General features: G+C 44.4%; 1 protein-coding gene across 1 annotated transcript; it reads left to right on the forward strand.

The window, feature by feature from the left end:
• The first annotated feature begins 4,550 nt into the window (after positions 1-4,550).
• tars1 (threonyl-tRNA synthetase 1) lies at positions 4,551-19,260 on the forward strand. Its single transcript, XM_040195987.2, has 19 exons — positions 4,551-5,559; positions 6,207-6,284; positions 8,655-8,845; positions 9,439-9,562; positions 10,727-10,851; positions 11,312-11,429; positions 11,522-11,586; positions 11,801-11,879; positions 12,086-12,232; positions 12,765-12,863; positions 13,676-13,842; positions 14,839-15,001; positions 15,569-15,706; positions 16,859-16,936; positions 17,025-17,125; positions 17,621-17,725; positions 17,859-17,931; positions 18,458-18,572; positions 18,726-19,260. Exons 1-19 carry the CDS (start codon positions 5,500-5,502, stop codon positions 18,872-18,874), a joined length of 2,175 nt encoding a protein of 724 aa, XP_040051921.1. The 5' UTR covers positions 4,551-5,499; the 3' UTR covers positions 18,875-19,260.
• Positions 19,261-24,084: the final 4,824 nt, after the last annotated feature.

Below are 24,084 nucleotides of genomic sequence, written 5' to 3' on the forward strand. Positions count from 1 at the left end.
ACAGACTTGTTGTGGAGTATGGAGAGCTCTTTTTCCTTCAATGGTTCCGGTGAGGTTGCAGTTTCACAGTCAGATTCCATGCAGGATGATTCCTCACTGCTGGAGTTGTCCATGTTTGAGGAAACCTCTCCTGAGTCAGATGATTCAGTCTTGCTTTCAAAATCGCTGAGATATTCATGACATTCGTCTGAATCACACGCAGGGCAGACGACCATCAGCTCAAAGGCAGCTTGTGTATAAGAGCTTCTGTGAGCGTAGTCAGCCAGGTGACTCATGGTGACAAAAGAATGTTCCAAGGCTTCCTCAGGTGTTATTCTCATCTCAGCATCTGGATTAAGCAACATTTTAAGGAGTTTTAAAAATGCCCTTGTGTCTTCAACTTCAACCTCCTCGATTGCATTTGAATATTTGTTTACTGCGTCAGCCAAATGTCCAATGTGGTCGAATTCCCACTCTGACAATTGCAGCTGGTCATCATTTTGCTTCTTGTACTCTTCTGGTGTCTTCAGTCTCCATTGTGAATTGGGAGAGCAGCGTTCACTCTTAAAATACTGGTGAGTGTTTTTTCCAGCATCTAGCAGGTGGTCTTGTGGCTGACCGAGCAGACAGCAAATAGTTTTCATTACGTCGTACGATGAATCTCCATTGAAGATGTTCCGGCAAAAAAACAGACATGCCAAGAGACATCCCAGTGCCCACATGTCAATGGCTTCAGATATGGGGAGGCCCAAGGACACTTCTGGTGCTCGGTATGGAAGAGGTTGTACAATCATTCCTTCCCATACTTCGGAAGCTGGCAGGGCCACACCAAAGTCAATTAATTTCACTCTGAAGGGCTCATCTTGGTGGTTGACGAGCATAACGTTGTCAAGTTTCAGGTCTGCATGAAGGAGGCCGATACCCTTCAGGGCGTTGAGTGCTACAAGTAACTGACGAGTTATAGGACGGATTTCATTAAGAGTCAATGGTTCCTCTCTCTGTACCATCAAATCCAAAAGACTCCTGTCTAAACACTCAAAAGCGATGCAAGACTTGTCATCGTCTATGAAACTGTCCACGAATCCCACCAAGTTGTTTTTCTCTGGGTCAAGTGTCCTGAGCTTTTCCAGCATTTCTACTTCCTCGGCAAAATCATTGACGTCTTTGAGGATCTTTATGGCCGTAGTCTCATTTGCTTTCAAATTGACACATTTGGCTACTTTGCCAAAAGCTCCTTCTCCAATAATCTCCAATACTTTGTATTGTACAGACTTGTTGCAGAGTATGGAGAGCTCTTTTTCCTTCAATGGTTCCGGTGAGGTTGGAGATTCACAGTCGGTTTCCATGCAGGATGATTCCTCACTGATGGAATTGTCCATATTTGTGAAAACCTCACCTGACTTGTGCAGATGAGTCATTGTACTGGGGGTAAAATGTTTTTTCAAAATTAGACAGCTGCTCACAACTTCAGCTCTCAGGAGCTCTGCAGTGGCCCCTTCTGCTCTGTTATGAGAATGCCTTGCCAGATCAAAGGAAAGATCAAAGACTGATAAGCTCAAATGACGGGCATGTAACCATGGCAACCATTTGATGACATCACACAGTCGTCAAATGGTTTCCATGGTTACATTCCTGCAAAATAAATGCTTTATTTTCTCCACTGTATCACACACAAAAAGGTGAACTATACTTGAATCTCAGGATTCAACAAAAATAAGCGCGTGCATTAATACATTTGATCCGTTATTATAAAGTCAGCACTCCTTCGCGCTGCGGATCAGAGTCAGAGGAGAGCGGGTCTCTTGGCGTAGGTTCGATTTGAAAGAATGGCGACATAGATATTATATATAAAGGCCTTTGTATATAATATCTATGGCTCCAGATACATCCGCCCGCGTCCAGCTTTGAACCGAAAGCGGATGCAAAAGTACCGACGAGAGTGGGGGGAATCACCGGGGATCGCAGAGTCGCAGCGTTATTATTTTGTATTGAAGGTGGAAACCCTACTCACTACTTTTACCACAACACCCTTTCTTTTATTAGATACATTTGATTTTAACCTTTCGATCTGCGATGCCCTCTGTCCGTCCGGCGTTTCTTCATTTTGAACACACACTCGCGTGTGTTGCAGAGCAATTCACCGCCACAACAACAGGTGGAGCGACGTGTTTTGTTGAAGACCACCGAGAGAGTCACGTCTTTGTGTGTGGAAGCCGTTGGTTTGTTTATTTATTTATCATGGACTTTATTGCCCCGTGCTGTTGCTTTTTATCGCCTTTTTTCGCGGACACATTTGTCCCGTGTTTTCTTCCACAACTCTGTGCACCTCTTGTTCTCCCTCCATGAATCGGAGGCCATCCGCGTGTCCTTACAGTCCGCCAATGACGGCTTGTAGAAGCGCTCATATTTACGCATTTCTTCAATCTGATTCATTCTCTCTTCGTTTTAATAATGGCGGTATTGTGCTATGAAACCAATTCAGAGCAACTTGATTTGAGCTCATTTAGACTAGATTGCTGTGTTGCTGAAGTTTTAATTACACGTCGTAATGGATTAAGTACAACTAAATGCAAATAGAACAATTGCACATATGAAAATTGTTCAGTTGCATACTGATATATATATATATATATATATATATATATATTCCACCTCTGACTATATTCCAATAGAGCAGCACAGCAGATGTGATGTGACACATTAGGTTTGGTGTCATTCAACTGATTGCAGCACAAAACCAAAATCCAGCAATCACAAAACAGACTGCTATGAAGATGACAGCTAGTTTTCCTAAAAGGTTGCGTGGGCTAAATAATCTATGCTTCACAATATTTGCTTGGTCCCACATCGCAGGCAAAGCGGTGAATGTAACCGTGTCTGTTACCGTCGATGTAGTAAGAGAACTGATTCTGGAGGTTCATTACAATGAAAGTTGCTCAGTGGTCAAAATCACCATAAAAATGCAAGGTATTCCAGTCGCACCATAGAACAAATGCGCTGGCGTTTTCATTTAAGACCACCTAGAGCCGTCTGTCCAGCTTGGTTTCCTAAATGGAGGGGAGGAATTAAGCGCTGATAGAAGGCCTCGATCCTAGAGGATAAAATGCTCAAAGAGCTGCTTGCAACAAGCCGCTTCTCTTCTCCAAATCAGAGTACAATTGTGCTGTTGGTAAACGTTTTGTGTAAGAGCTCTACTAACGAAGAAATGAAGTCCAGACATATGGAACAATCCCCTGCTGGTTCCCCTTCTCTCCACCCACTCGTTGGCTTTACTTAAAAAATCATGGAAAGTATTTCCACATGATTAAATTGGTTTCTCTCTATGCTAAACAATTACGTTACTCTAAACACTATGTTAGTGTGTTGGGTTAATATAGTTTTGTAGAGTTGAATTGATATGAATGGTTTAATCAATACATTTAACCTATGAATTCACATTACCTTAACTCAATAGAATTGAGTTGGCCGAACTCAACTTCTTAGTGCTAAAATAAAGCCATTCAATCAAATGGAAATCCTTTCCATGATTTTATTAAGTTAAGTCAAAGAATAAATATTAAGTGCAGAAAATGACAATAACACAATGTATTATGTGGTTGAGGCAAGTTTATTCACAGGTCATTCAAGCTGACACTTTTATCCAAAGCATTGTTTTCATTACATGTCATTAAAGTTGACACATTTGCATTGCATTAGATGGTTTACATTTTTAAGGTATGCTTTACTGGTATAACCCATCCCACACAGTGGGAGCAGTTAGGGGCTGGGTGTCTTTCTCAAGTACACTTCCCAGCACACCTCCTGTACTCCATGCACACGGTCACCTGTTTTGTATCCCCCAAAACATTACAATGAACACCACAGGTGTTAAAACATGAACAGACCAACATCTGATCATAGTATTGAATTTGCATAAGATGAGGATGCAAATATTTTGCTTACCTTTCTGTGTGACGAACAATGATAGTGATGCACTTGACTTCAGGGATTTCGTCTTCTCCCGATATCTAAATGGGGCTTGTTCTCTTGATGATTACCAGGATCTTGTGCAGAAATACAAATGCATGTGCAGAAATACAAATGCAGAGTGCAAATCAAATGTATTTAATAAAGGAGATGGTGTTGTGGTAAAAAGAACATCTCAGCTGAGGAGCCGCTGGTCTCAGCAACCAACAGGCCCCAGGTCAGTCCTTTTGACCATCCCTAGTGCCCGTCTGTTGTCTCCACCAGCGAACTCGAGAACAATGGTTCCTACAGGTATTTATAACAATGCTTAAAGGTGTGAAAGTTAGTGTCCACACCTCTGGGAGTGGTCTTCTGGTGAGTTCAATGTAACTTGGATTTCGAATGGCCCATAGTCAATATCAGTTGTTGTGCAAGTATTACATGCATGCATTCCAGTTGATTACATTACATCAAATACAATCATAACTGTACATTTGTATTATTCTATTACAGTTGCAGAATTACAGTGGTTTTACAGTATTGTCATTACTTTATAGATTACGCAGTTTCAGAATCATGGCTGTATTCTGGTGTAGACTATATGCATTTTATTAATTTTATGAACCGGATCGTCAGTTTATTTCTAATATCCTACAGAAGACATTAATGCACATATCATTGTTTTACATTTAGACGGATGACGGTGGATATCTGCTTACCCTTTCCATGTGCGGGCCAACGGTTATCTTTTTAATCTGGTTGTGACAGACGGCCTTCGTCTTGGTTTTCGGGGTCATGTCAGATACTCAATTGTCTCAGTTTATCGCAACTTGAATGCATCTAATAAATGTTACGTTTCTGAAGTTCATGCAAATCCTACATGACTGAATCGCGTTCACATTGAAAAAAAGAATTAATATCGTTCGAAATACATGTTGCACTAAAGTAAACGTAACAACCAGCCAATAGCATTTTTTTGAGTGAGTCTACAGTCACAACCTGGGGAGAGTGCCCTTTCTGAAGAAAGTGTGTGTGTTTGCAAAAAGGATTTATTAGATAAATAATAAAGGAGAGAAGGCATTGAAACCTAATCTAGACCTTCAAATGAAGTTGACAGAAAAATTCAGTTAACTGAAGATGAAAATCCAAAGACCAGTTATTAGGACCTTTATCAGAATATTATTTGTTTTAATTTGTTATCGGTAGATTGGGTGGTTGATTCTTTAGAGTGGAACTGATGACCTGAATATTTTTTAAATCTTGGATGCTGCTGTTATTATAAACACTAATCTTTTGCAATTAGTAGTAATAGTAATATAGTAATAATGGTAATAATAATAGTAACATTTGGATGTGCAAAGACTAATTAACACTGCTTTAACTAATTGACTTCATAAAACAAGTTTAGGAGGTAATTTAATTAGGAAAGCGTCTGACGTTGAAGCCCCGCCTCCTGCAATGTTGCATCAGAATCGCAACATCCGGGTGACGTCATCTTCCCTTACCCGGTAACTCCTCTTACCGGACTACTGATATTTACTAAAGTCCTCTCTTAACGCGAACTTTTCTCTTGTTATGGCCGACCAAGCTGTCGTGGAGAAAATGAGCGAACTGAAGGTGGGCGAGAAAAAGAAGGTAAGGTTTACGTTTTGTAACCGCCTACATTTAACGTTAAGACATATTCTCCACTTCCTAGCTAACGTTAGCCTAGCTATGGTCAGTCATGCTGTCACTCGGTCACAACGCGGTGCTAACCCGGTGCTAACGTCGCAGATAGCTAGGTAGCACTTACGCTTGACCTAAAAAGAAAGGTAGTTTTAATCAGTTTTATCTGCCACATTTCAATTCAGCGAGTTCAGTCGGCGAGTTGGGTTTTCTGCTTTTTAGACCAATCACTTTAATTAGTTTTAAATTGGGACCCGTCCAATGGACTACTGTGATCCGTTTTGTATAAAGCTGTCTCCTCTTATAAACGTGTTTATGGCGTAAACATTTCTGATAATAACCATAGAATGCGTTACAAAATGGAGAGGCTGTCAGGGTATTCTTCATCACTTTCATGCTGGATCACAAATAATCTGTATCGAAGGCTTCGTTACCAGTGAGAAGGATGGGCTCTCTTTTCATGGTAACAGGTTATGCTCCAATTGTTACACAGTATAGTGTTCCACACACGTTGTAGTTCTACATCTTTTTGCAAAACGAAGCTCTGTCTGAATGTGTCTTTCATCAACTTTCCTCTTGACAAACGTTCAATAACATCTTGCATCTTTCCTGTACAGGGGGGACCTGAGTGTGCCAAAGATGGAGGAAAGAAGAAGGCTAAAGGTGCCGCTGGGGAGTCTGCAGGCCGGGCTGAGGTGAGTTACTGACTTCAACGAGCCATCACAAGTGTGTAGATGCCAATGTCACGTTAACAAGAACCGTAGGCCTGATCCTGTTGCATATAAAAGCCCCCCAGCAGCATCAGAGCCCCGGTGCTGCGGTTCGGGTTGAGCTGTTCTTTTGGACCGGCTGGCTAGTTTCAGCGGTCGGGCCTTCTACATTTGCGTACTCTTGCTGTTTATTAGTAAATAAGAGATTTACTCTTTATTTGTTAACTTGAGAGTAAACTTAAATAGTAAGTTCCCATTATTAAATGTGAAATGCTGCAACCTATTGCTGTCTAGCTTGTGCCTACATGTCACATATTGTGACTTAAATCGAAACCAACACTCCAAATTCATTTGGCTGGATGTTTAGATAACGTGGACAGTAGTCAGACTCCAACCAGCCATAGTCACTCACTGTGGTGGTGAATCTGCCCCACGAAGGCACCGTCTGAACCGCCAATGAAGGACATATTGACGAGGACACAGTGTCAGGAAAAAGGCTGATACAGGTGGAGTTGCTGTGCTGCACACACTGGCTTCCCTGCTTGTTGGTTTCTTTTATTAGATACTGTCAAAACATTTTATATGGTTAAAAAAACGAGGGGTCGTTGTGTAGTTACACTAAGTTGAAAATGTAACAAAATACTTTTTATTTTAACATTTTTACAGTGTGTTTCAATGCCCTACATGGCCTTGTGGATCATTGTGTAATCTCCACTGGACTGAGACTTTCATTTACATTGAAGTTATGTCTGGTATTCATCTCCTCCAGAAACGTGTATTTTGAAAATCAAGTTCTGTCTTGAGAGCTATCAATTAATCAAATGCTCTGATGCCAGATAATAGATACATAATTACATTACATTACATTACATGTCATTTAGCGGACGCTTTTATCCAAAGCGACGTACAATAAGTGCATTCAACCATAGGGTACAAACTCAGGAGAACAAGAAACAAGAAAGTGCAATTTCCTCAAATAAGCCAATTTACAATTTGCTATAGATGAGTGACGTTACAAGTACAATTTAAGTGCTACAATTTGTTAGTCTTTAGTCGAGGTAGAGTCTGAAGAGGTGTGTCTTTAGTTTGCGGCGGAAGATGTGAAGGCTCTCTGCGGTCCTGGTGTCTTCAGAGAGCTCGTTCCACCATTTCAGCGCAAGGACAGCGAAGAGTCGAGACCTAGTCGAGTGTTTTGCTCTCAGTGAGGGAGGGACGAGTAGTTTTGCAGATGCAGAGCGGAGAGTGCGGGTCGGGATGTAGGGTTTGACCATGTCCTGGACGTAAGCTGGACCCGATCCATTCACAGCATGGTACGTGAGCACCAATGTTTTGAACTGGATGCGGGCGGCCACCGGTAGCCAGTGAAGAGAGCGGAGGAGTGGAGTAGTGTGGGAGAATTTCGGAAGGTTGAAGACCAGTCGAGCTGCTGCATTCTGAATGAGCTGCAGAGGTCGAATGGCGGTGGCAGGGAGACCTGCCAGGAGGGAGTTGCAGTAGACCAGGCGGGAGATGACAAGAGCCTGAATCAGTACCTGCGCTCTGAGTGAGAAGGGGACGTATTCTCCTTATGTTGTAGAGCGTGTATCTACAGGATCGCGTTGTCGCGGTGATGTTGGGAGTCAGGGAGAGTAGGCTATCGAGTGTGACGCCGAGGTTCTTAGCGGTCAAAGTGGCCGTTAGCACGGAGTTTCCAAAGTTGTCAGGATCTGGGTAAGCGAATCTTTTCCGGGAAAGAGAAGTAGTTCAGTCTTGTCGGGGTTGATTTTCAGATAGTGGGCGGACATCCACTGAGAGATGTCAGTTAGACAGGCAGAGATCCGAGCCGCCACCTGGGTGTCCGAGTGAGGGAAGGAGAGAATTAGTTGGGTGTCATCGGCATAGCTGCGGTAAGAGAAGCCATGCGAGCGAATGACAGCGCCAAGAGAGTTGGTGTAAAGCGAGAACAGGAGGGGACCCAGCACGGAACCCTGAGGAACTCCAGTAGTAAGAGGACAAGGTTCCGACACAGATCCTCGCCAGGTTACCCGGTAGGTGTGGCCATAATACATAATTTAATCCGATACTCTGTTTAATCCTTTAATTTGATCTGAATAAAATGATGGGATGACCTTCAGGCCCATCAACCAACACGCTTGACTGTGCGCATTCTGTCCGTGTGCCAACGAGAACCGTGATCGTTGTTTGCGTTCATAATGTCAATTCGGAGAAGTGAAGACTCAGTTTTTCAGCAACACGTTTACCTTCTTTGGAAAAAAGTGTATATTGACGTTTTGAGTAAATATACACCGCAGTTTGATACTTAATGAAAGTAATACACACTGACAAGATCTTCTGCTTTCTTTTATACCGGTGTAGCTGACGCCAGCCCCCCAGTACATCGACGAGCGTCTCTCTCTGTACACTAAGCTGAAAGCGGAGCACGAAGCGCTGATGGCAGAGAGGGCTGCGCAGCACAGCCGAGCCATCAAGGTGACTCTGCCCGACGGAAAGGTGGTGGATGCCGAGTCCTGGAAGACCACGCCGTACCAGGTGGCTTGTGGAATCAGGTAGGGGCCATCAAGGGATTCCTGTATACTCTTTGAGTGGGATCCCCTGAAATGAAAGAAACTAAAGTCGCGAAAGCAGTTATGAAAGCAGTGATTGGAAATGACACCCGCCAACCTTAGACCGTCCATTAAAGTCATTTAGAAGAAAACAGCTTTTGTAACTTTAGGGATTGTCTGAGAATGATCTCACCACCAACATTGTCCATTACACAATCAGGGCAGAGATTGTGTTAACATGGATTAAATGCTTACGTGATCAGACTGCACGGTAGACTCAGGGGATTTTAGGGAGCTCAATCACTCCCAGTGTGAGAGTGGATATGAATCCATATGACTCTAATTTCTGTGTAATGAGCACGTTGCCGTTTATGGCTGGAGTTTTTCACCATCTATGACCCAAAGGCCTGTACATAAATAATCTTAACTGAATTCAAATGCTAACACTCCTTTTGCAAATTAAATAGTGACACTCCGGTATGACAATCTGCCAATTACGTGGTGAGGTGTTGTGGTTGTTGTTGTGATATTTATTACAACACTGTTGTAATATTCCAGTCACTCAGGGTTGATGTTTTTCTTGTTGTCTCGTCCAGTCAAGGCCTCGCTGACAACACGGTGATTGCTAAGGTGAACGGCGCCGTGTGGGACCTGGACCGACCGCTGGAGGACGACTGCAGCCTTCAGTTGCTCAAGTTCGATGATGAGGAGGCTCAAGCTGTAAGTCCACCCCGTCCCTGGTCTGATGCAGTGCTTATTAGAGATGCACAATATGTATCAACATGATATCTGAATGCTCAATGACCGGAGGTTTTATTATTAATAAGATAATGACATTTTAGCTGAAGAATGCTTTGCTCATATGCAGTCAAACACCACCCAATACAATGAGTAGTGGAGAGTGAAGACTCCCTTAAAGTGTTCAGTCTTGAGTAACTTTGATTAGTAAAGTTGTTTGATACAATAATACAACAGATATTATAAATTGAATTATGACCTGTTTAAGCTGATACCTACTATAGATGGCTATAACAGTAAAATCATCACATTAGTAACATTTTTAAACTCACTTTGCGGGTAAGAAATATTTTTTGAGACGTTGGTGGAAGGTGTCCAGATAAAGAGCCCTGCAGAATAAACAGCTGTTTGTTTTCAGTAAATAATACATTGACATTTCTGATCTTAGCATAATAATTTCAATTCTTTGTATAAATGTCCATTATAACCAAAGTTTGTTTGTGAATGATTTCTTAACTAGAACGTATAGATAATCGGCCTGAACTCTTACACTTCTTAGTTTATGTTATTGTAGCAATAGTGATGGCAGATCCATTTTTGTAAGTTCAGAGCTATGGAATATTAAATCCATGAACACAATTCACTGCAGGTTATTCTAATTCCATCCTACGGTTATAAATACAACAGCAGTGTTCAGTGCTTTTACTCAGCAGTAGCCAACGTCTCTGAGCTCATTCAGCCTTATTAGAGTGTAGTTGGGGCAGGCAAGGTCAAAGGGATGAATGAGACGTTTACAATCAATAATAAACCTCAAAGCTCTTGTGTCTGAGACATAAAGACGTGAGGGTATAAAACGCTGCTGGTCTGTGAGAGTATAACCAGACTTAAATTAAAACAATTTTAGCTTCATGGTCTACAAGGCGATGAATATGTTCTCCCGCAGGATCATTTTTACTTTGTTATTCTATATGGTCGACATTCAGTAGAAGTAGGTGTTTCTCATTTTGTGGTTTAAATGTCATCAAAGTCTTGTACTGACCTCGAGGTCAACGCTCGTAATGTCACAGCACAGTCGTGCTTTGCATTCTTCTTCTTCTCTTTAATAACCAGGCGTGTGTGCGTGTGCGTGTGTGTGTGTGTCTCCAGGTTTACTGGCACTCCAGCGCCCACATCTTGGGTGAAGCCATGGAGAGGGTGTACGGAGGCTGCCTCTGCTACGGGCCCCCGATCGAGAGCGGCTTCTACTACGACATGTTCCTGGAGAACAGCGAGTGAGCCGTCTTTGTGCTTCCGGCTCGTCCGTACAGCCGCTTGTGTTAGTCAGCGCTCTGTCATTTGGGTGTGTGCACTCGGCGTCGGTCGGGTTCACTTCCTGAAACTTGAGCGGAACAAGTTAACACATCTATTCGTAACTCCGAGCTAGAGATTGCTTCTGGGGAGCTTAGAGAGCATCTTGAGAAACCTTCTCCGTACACGACTTCTCCTTCGTTGCGAGACGAGTGCTGTCTAATTCAATGTACGATCGTACAAATGATGAAGTCATTTAATGCTAATGGCGTTCTGGGACAAGAAGGATATTTCGACATTGCGCAAGCCCTGAAGCCGAGCTCGGGCGAGCTTATCACCTTCTGCCAGTCAAGGAAATGACACAGTGTGCATATTGATGTGGGACTAGGTAAGCCCGTCCCTGGATGTCATTGCCCTTGTGTTTTGCTCTGATGTGTCGCACAGGGGCGTATCGAGCAATGACTTCCCCGGTCTGGAGACCCTCTGCAAGAAGATCATCAAGGAGAAGCAGCCGTTTGAGAGGTTGGAGATAAAGAAGGAAACTCTGCTGGAAATGTTCAAGGTATCGTGAAACGCAAACAAACTCCTCCTCCTCCTCCCTCACACGGAAAAACACCCGGTGAGAAATATTCACGCACGTTCTCTCCTCCACAGTACAACAAGTTCAAGTGCCGCATTCTTAATGAGAAGGTCACCACCCCCACCACCACCGTCTACAGGTGAGTCCAACGCTCCAAAGACAAAAAAACGGTTCCCCGATGCACAAAGAAAATGAGGGAACTTTGGTACAGCATTAAATGATTTATTTAAAAAAAAAGATTTTCATCTTTATTAGTGTCACTTACAGGTCTGAAAATACAGATGTGTTGATCTTCTCATGCAATTTGTCAACAAGAAGTAAATATTGGCAGCCTTACCCTGAACACTTTTCAGGTGCGGCCCTTTGATCGACTTGTGTCGCGGGCCCCATGTGAGACATACAGGAAAGATCAAGGCGCTAAAGATCCATAAGGTGAGCAGCTCATTTCTGCGTCAGGTAGCATGCTGCGTCCTAAGTTATCATTGGACCCGTTTCGGACAGCAATGTGGCACAGCGGACTACTATGTGACGCTTCAACAGTGCAGCGACAGCGTGGGCCCCGCTACGTTTCATTCTCCGGGGATTAGATGGACCCGAGAAACTCACGTAATCCTTTTTGTGGTGTCTGGGTCCGCTAGAATTCGTCTACCTACTGGGAGGGGAAGGCGGACATGGAAACCCTCCAGAGGATCTACGGAATCTCCTTCCCCGACCCCAAGATGCTCAAAGACTGGGAGAAGTTTCAGGAGGAGGCCAAGAACCGAGATCACCGCAAACTGGGCCGGGTATGAGGAGAGAAGAGGCTTTGGTCTCCAGAGTCATTATAGAACAGGTTTTGCTTTAGGAAGGAAGGTTATTTGCAGTATGTGTTGAAACACTAGTGGGATGCTCGTGAAGTACAACAGCCCAGGTTTGATGAAGCCGCATGTTGTCAACACACATTACTAAGAATTCAGCACCCCGTTTGCTGCAGGATAGAACAAGACTTAATTATACTGTTTTAACTTTTTAAGACAAATGCCTCAAAGTTTAAACTGTTAGAAATCGGTTAGAAGGCAGAATGAATCTGGGGGGGGGGGCATTCAATCCGATCACCTCACTGAGCTGTCAGGCTGCCCGCGTTGCCTTTGCTCTGCAGCTCTACGGTTTGCAGGAAACTCCCAGTTTAGGGTGTGCAGCTGTCATTCATTCTGTACAATGATAACCGGTGTGGGAAGTATTCAGTATTTGTAAAAGTGAAAACCAGTCAGGCCCGTGAGGCGGCTCCTGTTTTAGTTCTCCATCACGCTGACAAACCTTTTTGGATCTTTAATTCAGGAGCAGGACCTGTTCTTCTTCCACGACCTGAGTCCCGGGAGCTGCTTCTTCCTGCCTAAGGGGGCCTTCATCTACAACACCCTGATCGAGTTCATCAGAGTGAGCCTGACCTGCTGTGGACTTTCAATTGGCTGGGAGACCTGGGGAGAAGGAAAAACTGATTTGGACCTTGAGTCAACCCGTTCCGTATTAGTGGTTTTATTTAATGCCAGATGTAGTGCTGCAGTTGTGTATTGCTGTAAGTGCCAAAGCACTATACCATATATATATATATATATACACACGTAGTTTATTGTAAATCACACTCATGACTTCAGGGCTGACGAATCAAGTCTGAACACACAAAGGGTTTTCATGCAAAAGGTCACGTCTTAAAAGAAATGCTTTTTAATATTCATTTCCATGCAATTCTGCCATGTAATGGAAAAACGGTTCAAAGCTCGACGTCGCTCCAGGGAAAGAGATTTATGGATCTTAGAACGTTCTATCGTCGTGTGGAATAAAATGAAACGTTTCGTTCCGTCTCTGAAGAGATGCGATTTGGACTATCGGGCACATTGAAATTAATTTCCCTTTGATTTGATGAAATAAATTTGGAGGGGTGTTTCTTAAACAGATCCGCCTGCACAACAAAGCAGTCTGATGTGTGCCGCGTTATGACTTGAGGGACCACAAAAAATTCCATCCATTTCCATCCATCGCCAGCAGCTTTTTCTTATACTAGAAAATTGATATCAGACTAGTTTGTCTTTCAATAATATGAACGGGGAATATGCAGCTTTTTCAAAAGCCCAGAGCTCACCTGCTGTCCCGACTGTTTGGGTGTCACGCCCAACCGGCTGTTTGCAGCTGTGAGCATTGTGAAGCCGAGCGGCGTCCTAACGAGATAAACCCCGTTCCGTGTTTGCCAGAGTGAGTACAGGAAGAGGGGTTTCCAGGAGGTGGTGACGCCCAACATCTACAACAGCAAGCTGTGGCAGACCTCCGGCCACTGGCAGCACTACAGCGACAACATGTTCTCCTTCGAGGCCGAGAAGGAGACCTTCGCCCTCAAGCCCATGAACTGCCCGGGACACTGGTGAGGCCTCCTTTAACCTGCCTTCCACGTTGTTGGGAATTAACTAGACAAGGAAGGAAAAAACGGACACATCTGTAGCACCAGGGAAACGCTGCCTGCGTGAGAAGCCTTCGCTTTTTAAGTAATTGCTACAGCAAGAAACACACGGGAATGATCCCGAGACAGCGTATGGACATCGTCAACATTCTCAGTAGAATATGTCAAAGACAGCAAGGAAGTGAGTAGGTATTTTAACCTCAACACCTCCTTTTCTGTTTTCTGTCTACAGAATCCCTTGATTTGCACAAAACCAGGCTTTTTTTTTATTTTTATTTTTTTAATGCTTGTGGGCCGTGATTGTTTAAATCACAGGGATTCGCATGGCTGCAGACAACATTGGAGTTGTTGCTGTTAATTGCTGGTTATTTAATTTACAGATGAGCAAATGGTCTTTTTCTGACTAAACTAGATATAGATGACCATTGGCAATAAATTAAACAAAAACAATATGGTCATCATACATTAGTTTGAATGCAACTACTACAAATTCTAACCCGCTCCCTCACTGCGACCCTCATAGTTGTCGTGCGGAGCGCCGGTAAGCCTGCTGAGATGTCTTGTTAACCTGCAGGTTTCAGGGTGTTTGTTAACGAAACCAGGCAGTTCTTTATGAAAGAGCTTCATATTTGCCGCACCGCTCTGCTCCTTCGTAATGGAGCGACGCTCTTTCCGTGGTTTGGTCTCTGGATGACCCGGCTCATGTTCCTGCTGGGTGCCGCACTGCTGTAAGGAGCCAGACTGCAGCTCATTGTCTCTGCATCTTTTATTCCGCTTGTCTTTGTGCGCTGGCATCTCCTCTGGTATGATGGATAAAGATGGAAATTGAGAAGCGGACGCGTTGTCGGATAATAAATCCAACTTTAAAGGCACTAATGAGGATGATTGTGATAACTGGAGGTCGGGGCAGGCCGTTGTGATTGCTGTAGTTTTGATTCCTCCCCTCCTGTTTGGCTGCAGCCTGATGTTCGATCACCGGCCGCGCTCCTGGAGAGAGTTGCCCATTCGCATGGCCGACTTCGGCGTGCTGCACAGGAACGAGCTGTCAGGGGCCCTGACGGGCCTCACCCGGGTCCGCCGCTTCCAGCAGGACGACGCTCACATCTTCTGCACCATGGACCAGGTGAGCACCCACTCTGCCAGAGCAGCAACAAGCTGCAGCTCAGCTTGCATCTCATGCGAATGCACGCGCGTTGTCACGTCATTGATCTGTCACAGATGGTTCCTTCATTTATTCATACATTTTTTTACATTGTGCCATACGAGAATGAACACAGGCAGATTATTCTCTGAAACACCAGAGGGCGCACAACCAATGGGGGGAATCAAAAAGATACCGAGCGTAACCCAGAGCAACGCTCACTTTAAAGTGAGTCAATCACTGCCGAGACTGACCGAGCGCCGAGTGGAAAGTGATGACCGTTTAGTGGAAGTGGATTTCTGTGGAGAGGAACTGCGAGAGAATCCGTGTCCTGCTGCTACAGTTCATTAGTCGTATTTATGGGTGATGCTGCCGCTGAGCCCACCGTCACGTTGTCGGGGGGCTCGCCAGGCTGCTGCAGCTTGGCGGGCATGTTTAGTCCCTCCTTACAAAGAGAAGCACTGCCAATACCCCCCCCCCCTCCATTTAGCATAGCGAGATGCGTGAATCTAATCATCTCACGTGTCTGGTTTTTGCACCCACACCCAGATCGAGGAGGAAATCAAGGGCTGCCTGGACTTCCTGCGCACCGTGTACGAGGTCTTCGGATTCACGTTCAAACTCAACCTCTCCACCCGGCCAGAGAAGTTCCTGGGGGACCCGTCCGTCTGGGAGCAAGCAGAGAAGGTGACCACCAGGCCCACTTTTTTTCCCCAAAAGCTATGATGTTATCAAGGTGGAGACTTTGTCGCCACGACACAGGCAGAAAAGGGAAATTTGAGGGAGCAGGTTGGGCTTGAAACTGTCTGACACCAAGATCCAGTGAGTAAAACTGAGTGATAATGTGTCTTTATCGCCGAGTGTCTTCTGTAGTGGATTAAACTCATCTCGTGGGACAACTCAAAGGGAGATTATCCAGCTGCAAAGTTATACACGTTTATTTCATCAGCATTACCTGTGGCTAGAGGGAATAAGTTTATATGGAAAATGGATTAAAATAAGGGAAATAACCACATATGTTCAAGTAGTAAAGCAACTATATGTAAGGATAAACTAAATACTAAAACATCACAATTCACACCTGCCAAGTAAAACTAAAACACAGTGTAGTAATAGAAAGCGACGATGGGAAGGGAAGCGATCTGTCTTATGTTCTACTCACTGTAAAACCCTCTGAGGCAATTTGTGCCTCAAATCTCTTTTGCAAATGATTTTGTACTCACTTTTGTTAAGTTCTCTTAGATGTGAGCCAGATATTATGCAGATGTGCGCCAGCTATCATGCAGATTCGGCCACTCAGTGGTGCTTTTCAAACGTTCCAGAGATCCTCTTCATTTCGTCAGTGATGTGATGGTTTAAAGTCCTCGCTGGATGAAGTGTGTCCTTTCGCCTGCTGGCTGCAGGAACATCACTGAAGTTATTTTTAACACATCTTTTAATTAATATTCATCTAGTGGCCACCGTTTTAAATATTAAACTCTGCAGTCTGCTGATCAGATCACAGAAGCTACCGGCTGCTGCTGCGACTCCCTGCATGTGTTCATATGTAGGCAGCTTGAGAGATCCACATTTCTCAGAAGAAAAGCATTTACCAAATTCAGCACTGACTTGTTCTAATTAATCTTTGCACACGAATAAGTGGAGGATTATTTACACTGGAAATGAAGTGTCGCCAACGTGAGGAGAACTCCTCGTTAACTCCCTCAATCAACCATGAAGTCCCACCGAGGCGACATCCCCCAGCCCGGCGGTGGCGGGACAAGGCGTGTGTCTCACACACGCGGGTGTGGACACCCAGCGAGCAACACGCCACTCACTGCCTGCGTCCTTTTCCCACAGCAACTGGAGAACAGCTTGAATGACTTCGGGGAGAAATGGGTGCTGAACCCCGGCGACGGCGCGTTCTACGGGCCGAAGGTGAGACGCGCTGACGCTGTTGCTTGAAGCCATGAAAAGGCCCGATGGCGCCACCGCCGCCGCTCACAGTTCTGTCGTTCCTCCCCAGATCGACATCCAGATCAAGGACGCCATCGGCCGCTACCACCAGTGTGCCACCATCCAGCTGGACTTCCAGCTCCCGATCCGCTTCAACCTCTCCTTCGTCAGGTAACTCTGCCGCCGCGTTCATCAGGGGATCGGCGGTTCGGCCCCCGGCTCCGCCGGAGTGTCCTTGGGCAAGACACTTGACCACGTGATGCCCCCGTAGCTGTGACCACGGCGTGTGAATGCTATTAGTGCTGGTTGCTGATGGGCAGGTGGCCCCTCCCATCAGCATATGAATGGGTGAATGATGACACGTAACGTTGAAGCACATCGAGTCGTATTTACATGATGGAGGAAGCTGAGAGAGAAGGAAATTATTATTTTTGAGGCTGCAAATGCACTTTCCCGAACATTAAGGGTTGATGTGAAAGCAAAGAACAGGATAAGCTCGAATGGAACAATATGATGTGCATTTATGTTCAAGTTATATATGATGTTTCTGTCATAATCTAGAGAGAGTACCAACATGTTGCCCAGACGATCTCTGATGATCCCGTTTTAGAGTTCTTCTTTTGTGGATTTCCTAAACGGAAATGTTCATTGTGATGACTTTTGTAGCCAAGACGGGGAGGACAAGAAGCGGCCGGTGATCATCCACAGAGCCATCCTGGGATCGGTCGAGAGGATGATCGCCATTCTGACAGAGAACTACGGAGGCAAATGGTTCGTAAACCTAATCTCTCAGGACGCTGTGGTCTGCTTACTGTTAACGATCTGCACATCAGACGCGTTTGAACCCGTGTGGCTGTACATGGCTGCTCAGGCCCGCTAAGCGCCACCACGTGTTGTGTTGCAGGCCGCTGTGGCTCTCTCCTCGTCAGGTGATGGTTGTTCCCGTGGGGCCGACCTGTGAAGAATACGCTCAGAAGGTAAACCGCTGATCTAAGACTAGATTCCACCTCCGATGAAATGTGAAGTTCATCAGTTGGATGTCTTTCGATAGCGTAGCACTCGGCCCAGTGGTGGAGGAGCTCTGAGGGGCGGAGCTACGAGCATGCACGTGCTAATCCCGCTACGGGTGTATTTCTAGACACCGTTTTGTTTATTTGGGTTCCTGTTTGTTTCCGCTTGGAAAACATTTGGCTAATCTGTTGGTTTACAACCTTTGCGACTGCTTTATTATGAATGTCATTTATATTTGTTTGAGGCAGGAAGGAATTATAATATGAACGGTCCTCAGTTAAAAGCCGGTAAAAGCTGCATTCAACACTAGCCTGCAGATATTTCAGAATAAAAGCCTTCTCGACAAATTTGAAACACACTTTTTGTCCCATACACTGACTACATATGATGTTACCTGGCAGGTACTTTACCGTTTTGCAAATGGATTAATGCAAAAAGATTGACATGAACTTCTAGAATGGAGGCATGAACGTAACCGTTTCGATGTGTCAGGTCAAACAGGAGTTCCACAACAAGGGCTTCATGAGCGATGTGGATCTGGACCCCGGCTGCACTCTGAACAAGAAGATCAGAAATGCACAGTTGGCGCAGTACAACTTCATCCTGGGTCAGTGGACACGCTCTCTTCTCCCACTTCCTCCCTTCTCTTACTTACTCCATCTCTCTTCCTCTCTTCTTTCGCTTCCTGTCGTGTCTCCGCCTCGCTGTCCATCTCCATACTGATCATGTTTTTTCTTTTTGTTTCTCTGCTGGTATATAGTGGTTGGAGAGAAGGAGAAGACCAGCAACACTGTGAACGTACGCACCCGCGACAACAAAGTCCACGGCGAGCGCACCGTGGAGGAGTGCGTCGAGCGTCTCCAGCACCACAAGACCTGCAGGAGCCTCAATGCTGAGGAGGACTTCTGATCTCTCTCTGTCTCTCTGGGGGCTGTCAGCTCGTCCTTCTCTCAACATTACGACCACTGTGGTAACTATTAGAACAAAATCAGTGTCTGGTGAGGGATCAACTACTTTTCACATTGTGGCCTCGTCCCTTCTTTTTGTCCACATGGACATTATTTTACATTTGGTAATTGTTTCTTTTTTTCTGGCGTCTTCTCCGAGTTGCTGAGTTTTTGGTCCGTATTCTTCTGCTTACACACAAATGCAGCCACGATAATTGAATCTTTGAACAGATGATTTAAAACACGGGGGAAATGATTTTGTTACGCTGTCTTAACAGTTTGTATCAGTCACTTTCTTCAGGGAATTGTACGAGTTACAATTTTGATAATTAAACGGTCTATTCTTAATACGTGTGTGTGTGGGGCTTTTTATTTCGACACACACCTGACCTCCGTTACCGTTCACGCCACTAGTGGGTACTGTGTGCGTGTGCGTGCGCGTCCTTGCACAAGTGAGAGATACTAAAACCTGTGACTAACTTGAGTGTATATGATGAGCATATTTTGTTTCACACACTGTGAGTCTGAATGCACTAAGGGATGAAAGCTGGACTGAAATATGTAATTGCACTTTGAGAGGCTGTGAGCTCCCACTTCTGACCACAAGCCAACGAAAACATTGATCTTGGCTCCTGCAGGTGGCAGGCCATTAAGAACACGTTAAGAGGCCATTGGTTATTTTTGGCCAATTGGAACTTTTCAGCACCAAATGAAATCTGTGTGCAGCTTTGGTTTCTTATAGTCGGCCACAGTGAGACACACGGATGAGAGACTTATTCAAAGCCATTGACTGGTTAGATGTAATGTTCCCTGAAGTTAAATGCTCTTTTTACCAAGCATGCCGATTGTAAATGCTAAATCTTTAGGAAACATGGAGAATGAAAGCGATGAACTTCATTTCTAAGGACACCTTCATATGAAATCTGACCAGTAGGTGGGACAGCTGCTCCAGGGTGGGTGTGGGAGAGGAAAACATCTGAGCGAGAGGTCAACGAAAGACGTCAGTGGAGTAGGAGAGCGCGAACAGGCGGAGCGAAGACTCTCAATGCCCACCCCCCACCCCCCGGGGCACTTCCAGGCCGCCCGAGTATGAGGGGTCACGACGCTTCAGTGAACTGAGCAAACACTCGCTTCTCCCCCCACGTGTGGAAACGGTCCTCATACTGCGATAAGGACACACTCCCTTCAGTCTTTGTGTGTTATATGATTTGCTCTCAAGTACCTCGACTGATGGGTGGATGCAGGTTTTTTTAACTAATTGAAGGAGAATAGATTCAAACTGGCTGACACCTGCTCCTGAGCGCGAGGGGTAACGTTTTAAAAAGTAAAAAAGTGTCATCTCTCTAACCGCCAGCAGGAGGCAGCGCCTCCGGTAATAAAACCGTGAACCTTGTGATTGACACGTCAACATACCATTTACTTCACTGCAGCGGTCCAGATGTTATTATTGGTGATTGATAATTGAGATTTATTGTAACGTGACAAAGATAAATCTACAATCATTCATTCTGTCTTAATTCAAGACACCTTCAGTTCACCTGCATGAACTCAGTTCAAAGCTAAAAGACAAAAGCTCATTTATTCCTAAACTCAACCCCTAGTTTAATTCTAATAAGGGGAGAACATTTATACATTTTCAGATTATGGATTTGTAATTAAATAGAACTTTTATTATTTGAGTTGACAATTGCTTATAAATTATACACACAAACTTCAATGTAGGAGTCATTTTTAATCACAGGTACTCTTCAACTGTGAGTGGGAATCAAACAACAAATCTGAAAGTCACATATGATTTAAAAAATATATATTGCATGACATAAGTATTTGATACATCAGAAAAGACAAACTTAATATTTAGTACAGAAACCTTTGTTTGCAATTACAGGCATTATACGTTTCCTGTTGTTCTTGACCAGGTTTGCACACAGTGCAGCAGGGATTTGGGCCCCTTCCTCCATACAGACCTTCTCCAAATCCGTCAGGTTTCGGGACTTTCAGCTCCCTCCAAAGATGTTCTATTGGGTTCGGGTCTGGAGACGGGCTCGGCCACTCCAGGACCTTGAGATGCTTCTTACGGAGCCACTTCTTAGTTGCCCTGGCTGTGTGTTTTGGGTCGTCGTCATGCTGGAAGACCCATCTTCAACGCTCTTACTGAGGGACGGAGGTTGTTGGCCAAGATCTCAGGATACACAGTCCCATCCATCCTCCCCTCAATACGGTGCAGTCGGCCTGTCCCCTCTGCAGAAAAGCATCCCCAAAGAATGATGTTTCCACCTCCTTGCTTCATGGTTGGGACGGTGTTCTTGGGCTTGTATTCATCCTTCTTCCTCCAAACAGGGCGAGTGGAGGTTAAACCAAAAAGCTCTACTTTCCTCTCATCAGACCACATGACCTTCTCCCATACCTCCTCTGGATCATCCAGATGCCATCCATCCATTGGCGAACTTCAGACGGGCCTGGAGATGCGCTGCCTTGAGCAGGGGGACCTTGTGTGCGCTGCAGGATTTTAATCCATGACGGCGTAGTGTGTTACTGATGGTTTTCTTTGAGACTGTGGTCCCAGCTCCCATTTGACGACCATCCCTCACCTTCCTCTGGATCATTGATGCCCCACGAGGTGAGATCTTGCATGGAGCCCCACACCGAGGGAGATTGACAGGTGTCTTTTATACAGGTAACACGTTCAAATCGGTGCAGTTAACAAAGGTGATGAGTGGAGAACAGGAGGGCTTCCTAAAGACAAACTAACAGGTCTGTGAGAGACGGAATTCTTACAGGTTGGTAGGTGATCAAATACTTATGTCATGCAATAAACTGCAACGTAATTGTTTAAAATCATACAGTGTGATTTTCTGGATTCATCACCCACAGTTGAGTACCTATGATAAAAAATTAGACTCCTACATGCTTTGTTACAGGGAAAAGCTGCAAAATCGACATCGTCATTTTTAATGACTGTTTTTAACAACAGGAGTTCTTTCTGCCTTTTTAGAAGACTTTCTCATACCAACATGTGAAAAACTATATTATGACTTTTCTTACATTAGTTTAACACGCTATTCTACGGTCAACATAACATATACTGTGACTTTTTAATGTATTTAGTGCCGGCAGCAATAGGGCCGCCCCTTGTCCTCCTGTGACTGCTCTGTGGAAGCACAAAGAGGGGAAAGGACACTAGAGATCCAGGCACGCGATTATGTAACAGCAGAGATCTGTTTTGTCAGCTTGGCTCAGAGAAAAGTTGTTTTTTCCCTTTTATGTACGTATGTTAATAACGAGGAACTAGATTGCGATCTTTGGCTTGTTGATATCTTGTTTCCTTTTGTGTGTGTTCTTTCTTTAACAAAATAGTTATTTCATAGTTATTAAACGTTATCTACGAGCCGCCGGAGGCCAGACGGGACGTCCGGTTGCGACGTGTGTTCTAGGCATGTTTGAATATTACGAGTCAGGTGACCCTCGACCCTCGTTCATGTGCTTTTTAATACAAACAACATTGTGAACACTAATAATATCATCGATTATATTTCTGTGAGGTTGATTGGTGACTCTAAATTGCCCGTAGGAGTGTGAATGGTTGTGTTTCTCTGTGTGGCCCTGCGATTGGCTGGCGACCAATCCAGGGCGACCCTGTCTATCACCTGGAGTTGGCTGGGATGGACTCCAGCCCCCCCCTGCGACCCGGTGTGCAGGATAAGCGGAGTGAAGATGGATATTTCTGTGAGCAGGATCCTGAAGTAGCTGCACAACGTGTAAAGTACCTATTTAAATAGGCAGTGGAGCGACCGTACTACAAATACAATACTCTTTTATGTAAACGTATTACACTTCTTCCAGTTGGACTCGTCTCTATTTTGAAGATATCTAGTTTAAATGCTTTATTATCGCTAAATCCACTGGATTTAAATGGATGCTCTATACACCTGTTGCCATGGCGAATCGTGCAGTCAGAGCTCCATTGATGATGGCCGTTTTCCATCTACACAAGAGCTTAACTCAGCGTGAACAAACTCAAGAGTTAATGGATCAGCGTAGTATAAGCAAACTGTTATAAATGCCTCTTCTAGAAAAGCAAGGTTAGCTTTACCCCCCCCCCCCTCAAAGTCCTTATGCTAAGCTAACCGGCTTCTGTTTCTGACTTTGACACCAAAATAACTGTTTAGAAAACAAACTTCTCAAATAACTCGACTCATAAATACCTAACTCAAGAAAGCAGATTCAAAACGTGTTCATCCCAGAACCTTCCTTGTTGTCCTTGTATTTGTGTTGACTTCCCTCAGTCACCATGGCGACTGATGGTAGTCACCGCTGTTGTGTATTAGGTCCATATGATGTATGTGAAAGGTTTGTTTCCACTCTGTTTTTTTTCCCAGCACTGACAGCCAAAAGCCAGAGAACCTCCCCTGTGACACACTCGTGTTGCTCTCCGCCCTTCATCGTCCCGCCGTGTTGCTTCTGGACCAAAGAAATGCATATTTGAATGTTTAAACCAAACATTTCTTCTCTGTGTCTTCAGCAGCTCTTGTCCCATATCACACACATGCACACAACCTGCTGCTGCAACATTAGCCGCTCTGCATGGACGCAACACAACCCCGAATTATTGGTCCGCGGCTTGTGAAGTTAGTTTTGCTCAAGAAAACCATCGGCCGTCTTTAATATCAATATGTTCCCTAATTACATTAGATGAAGGATTCATCTTTTCACAGCAGGATCTGGTCCGCACAGAATTTAACCATCACTGTTTTATCCACACCACCCATCACCTAATGTATTTATATGGTTTAGTTATTAAATGCAGCTAATTGTTCCATTGGTTATATTCAGCTTATTATTCCACCTTTTTATCAATGTCTTTCGGCTGAATATCTTTCCTTTTTTTGTCACATTTTTCCTTATTTCAACGGTTTATTAATCACTAACGTTAATCATCTGACGATTTTAGTCGTTGCCTTTATTTAATGCATTACTTCTAACATAATATTTTGAACAATGTGTAAATATCTTTCTCTTCCGCTCTGGACTTTTCTGGTCGCTTACTTGATTTTATGCCAACTGGCAACCCATGCCTTCAAGGTGTTGCAACTGGGGATATGTTTTTAAATTTTTTTTTTATTACTCCATCATTTTGTTCAGCTTTTCCCAAATGTTTCCATTCCCTCTAAC

The sequence above is a fragment of the Gasterosteus aculeatus genome, chromosome 13, assembly GCF_964276395.1.
Source record: "Gasterosteus aculeatus chromosome 13, fGasAcu3.hap1.1, whole genome shotgun sequence".
NCBI lineage: Eukaryota > Metazoa > Chordata > Actinopteri > Perciformes > Gasterosteidae > Gasterosteus > Gasterosteus aculeatus.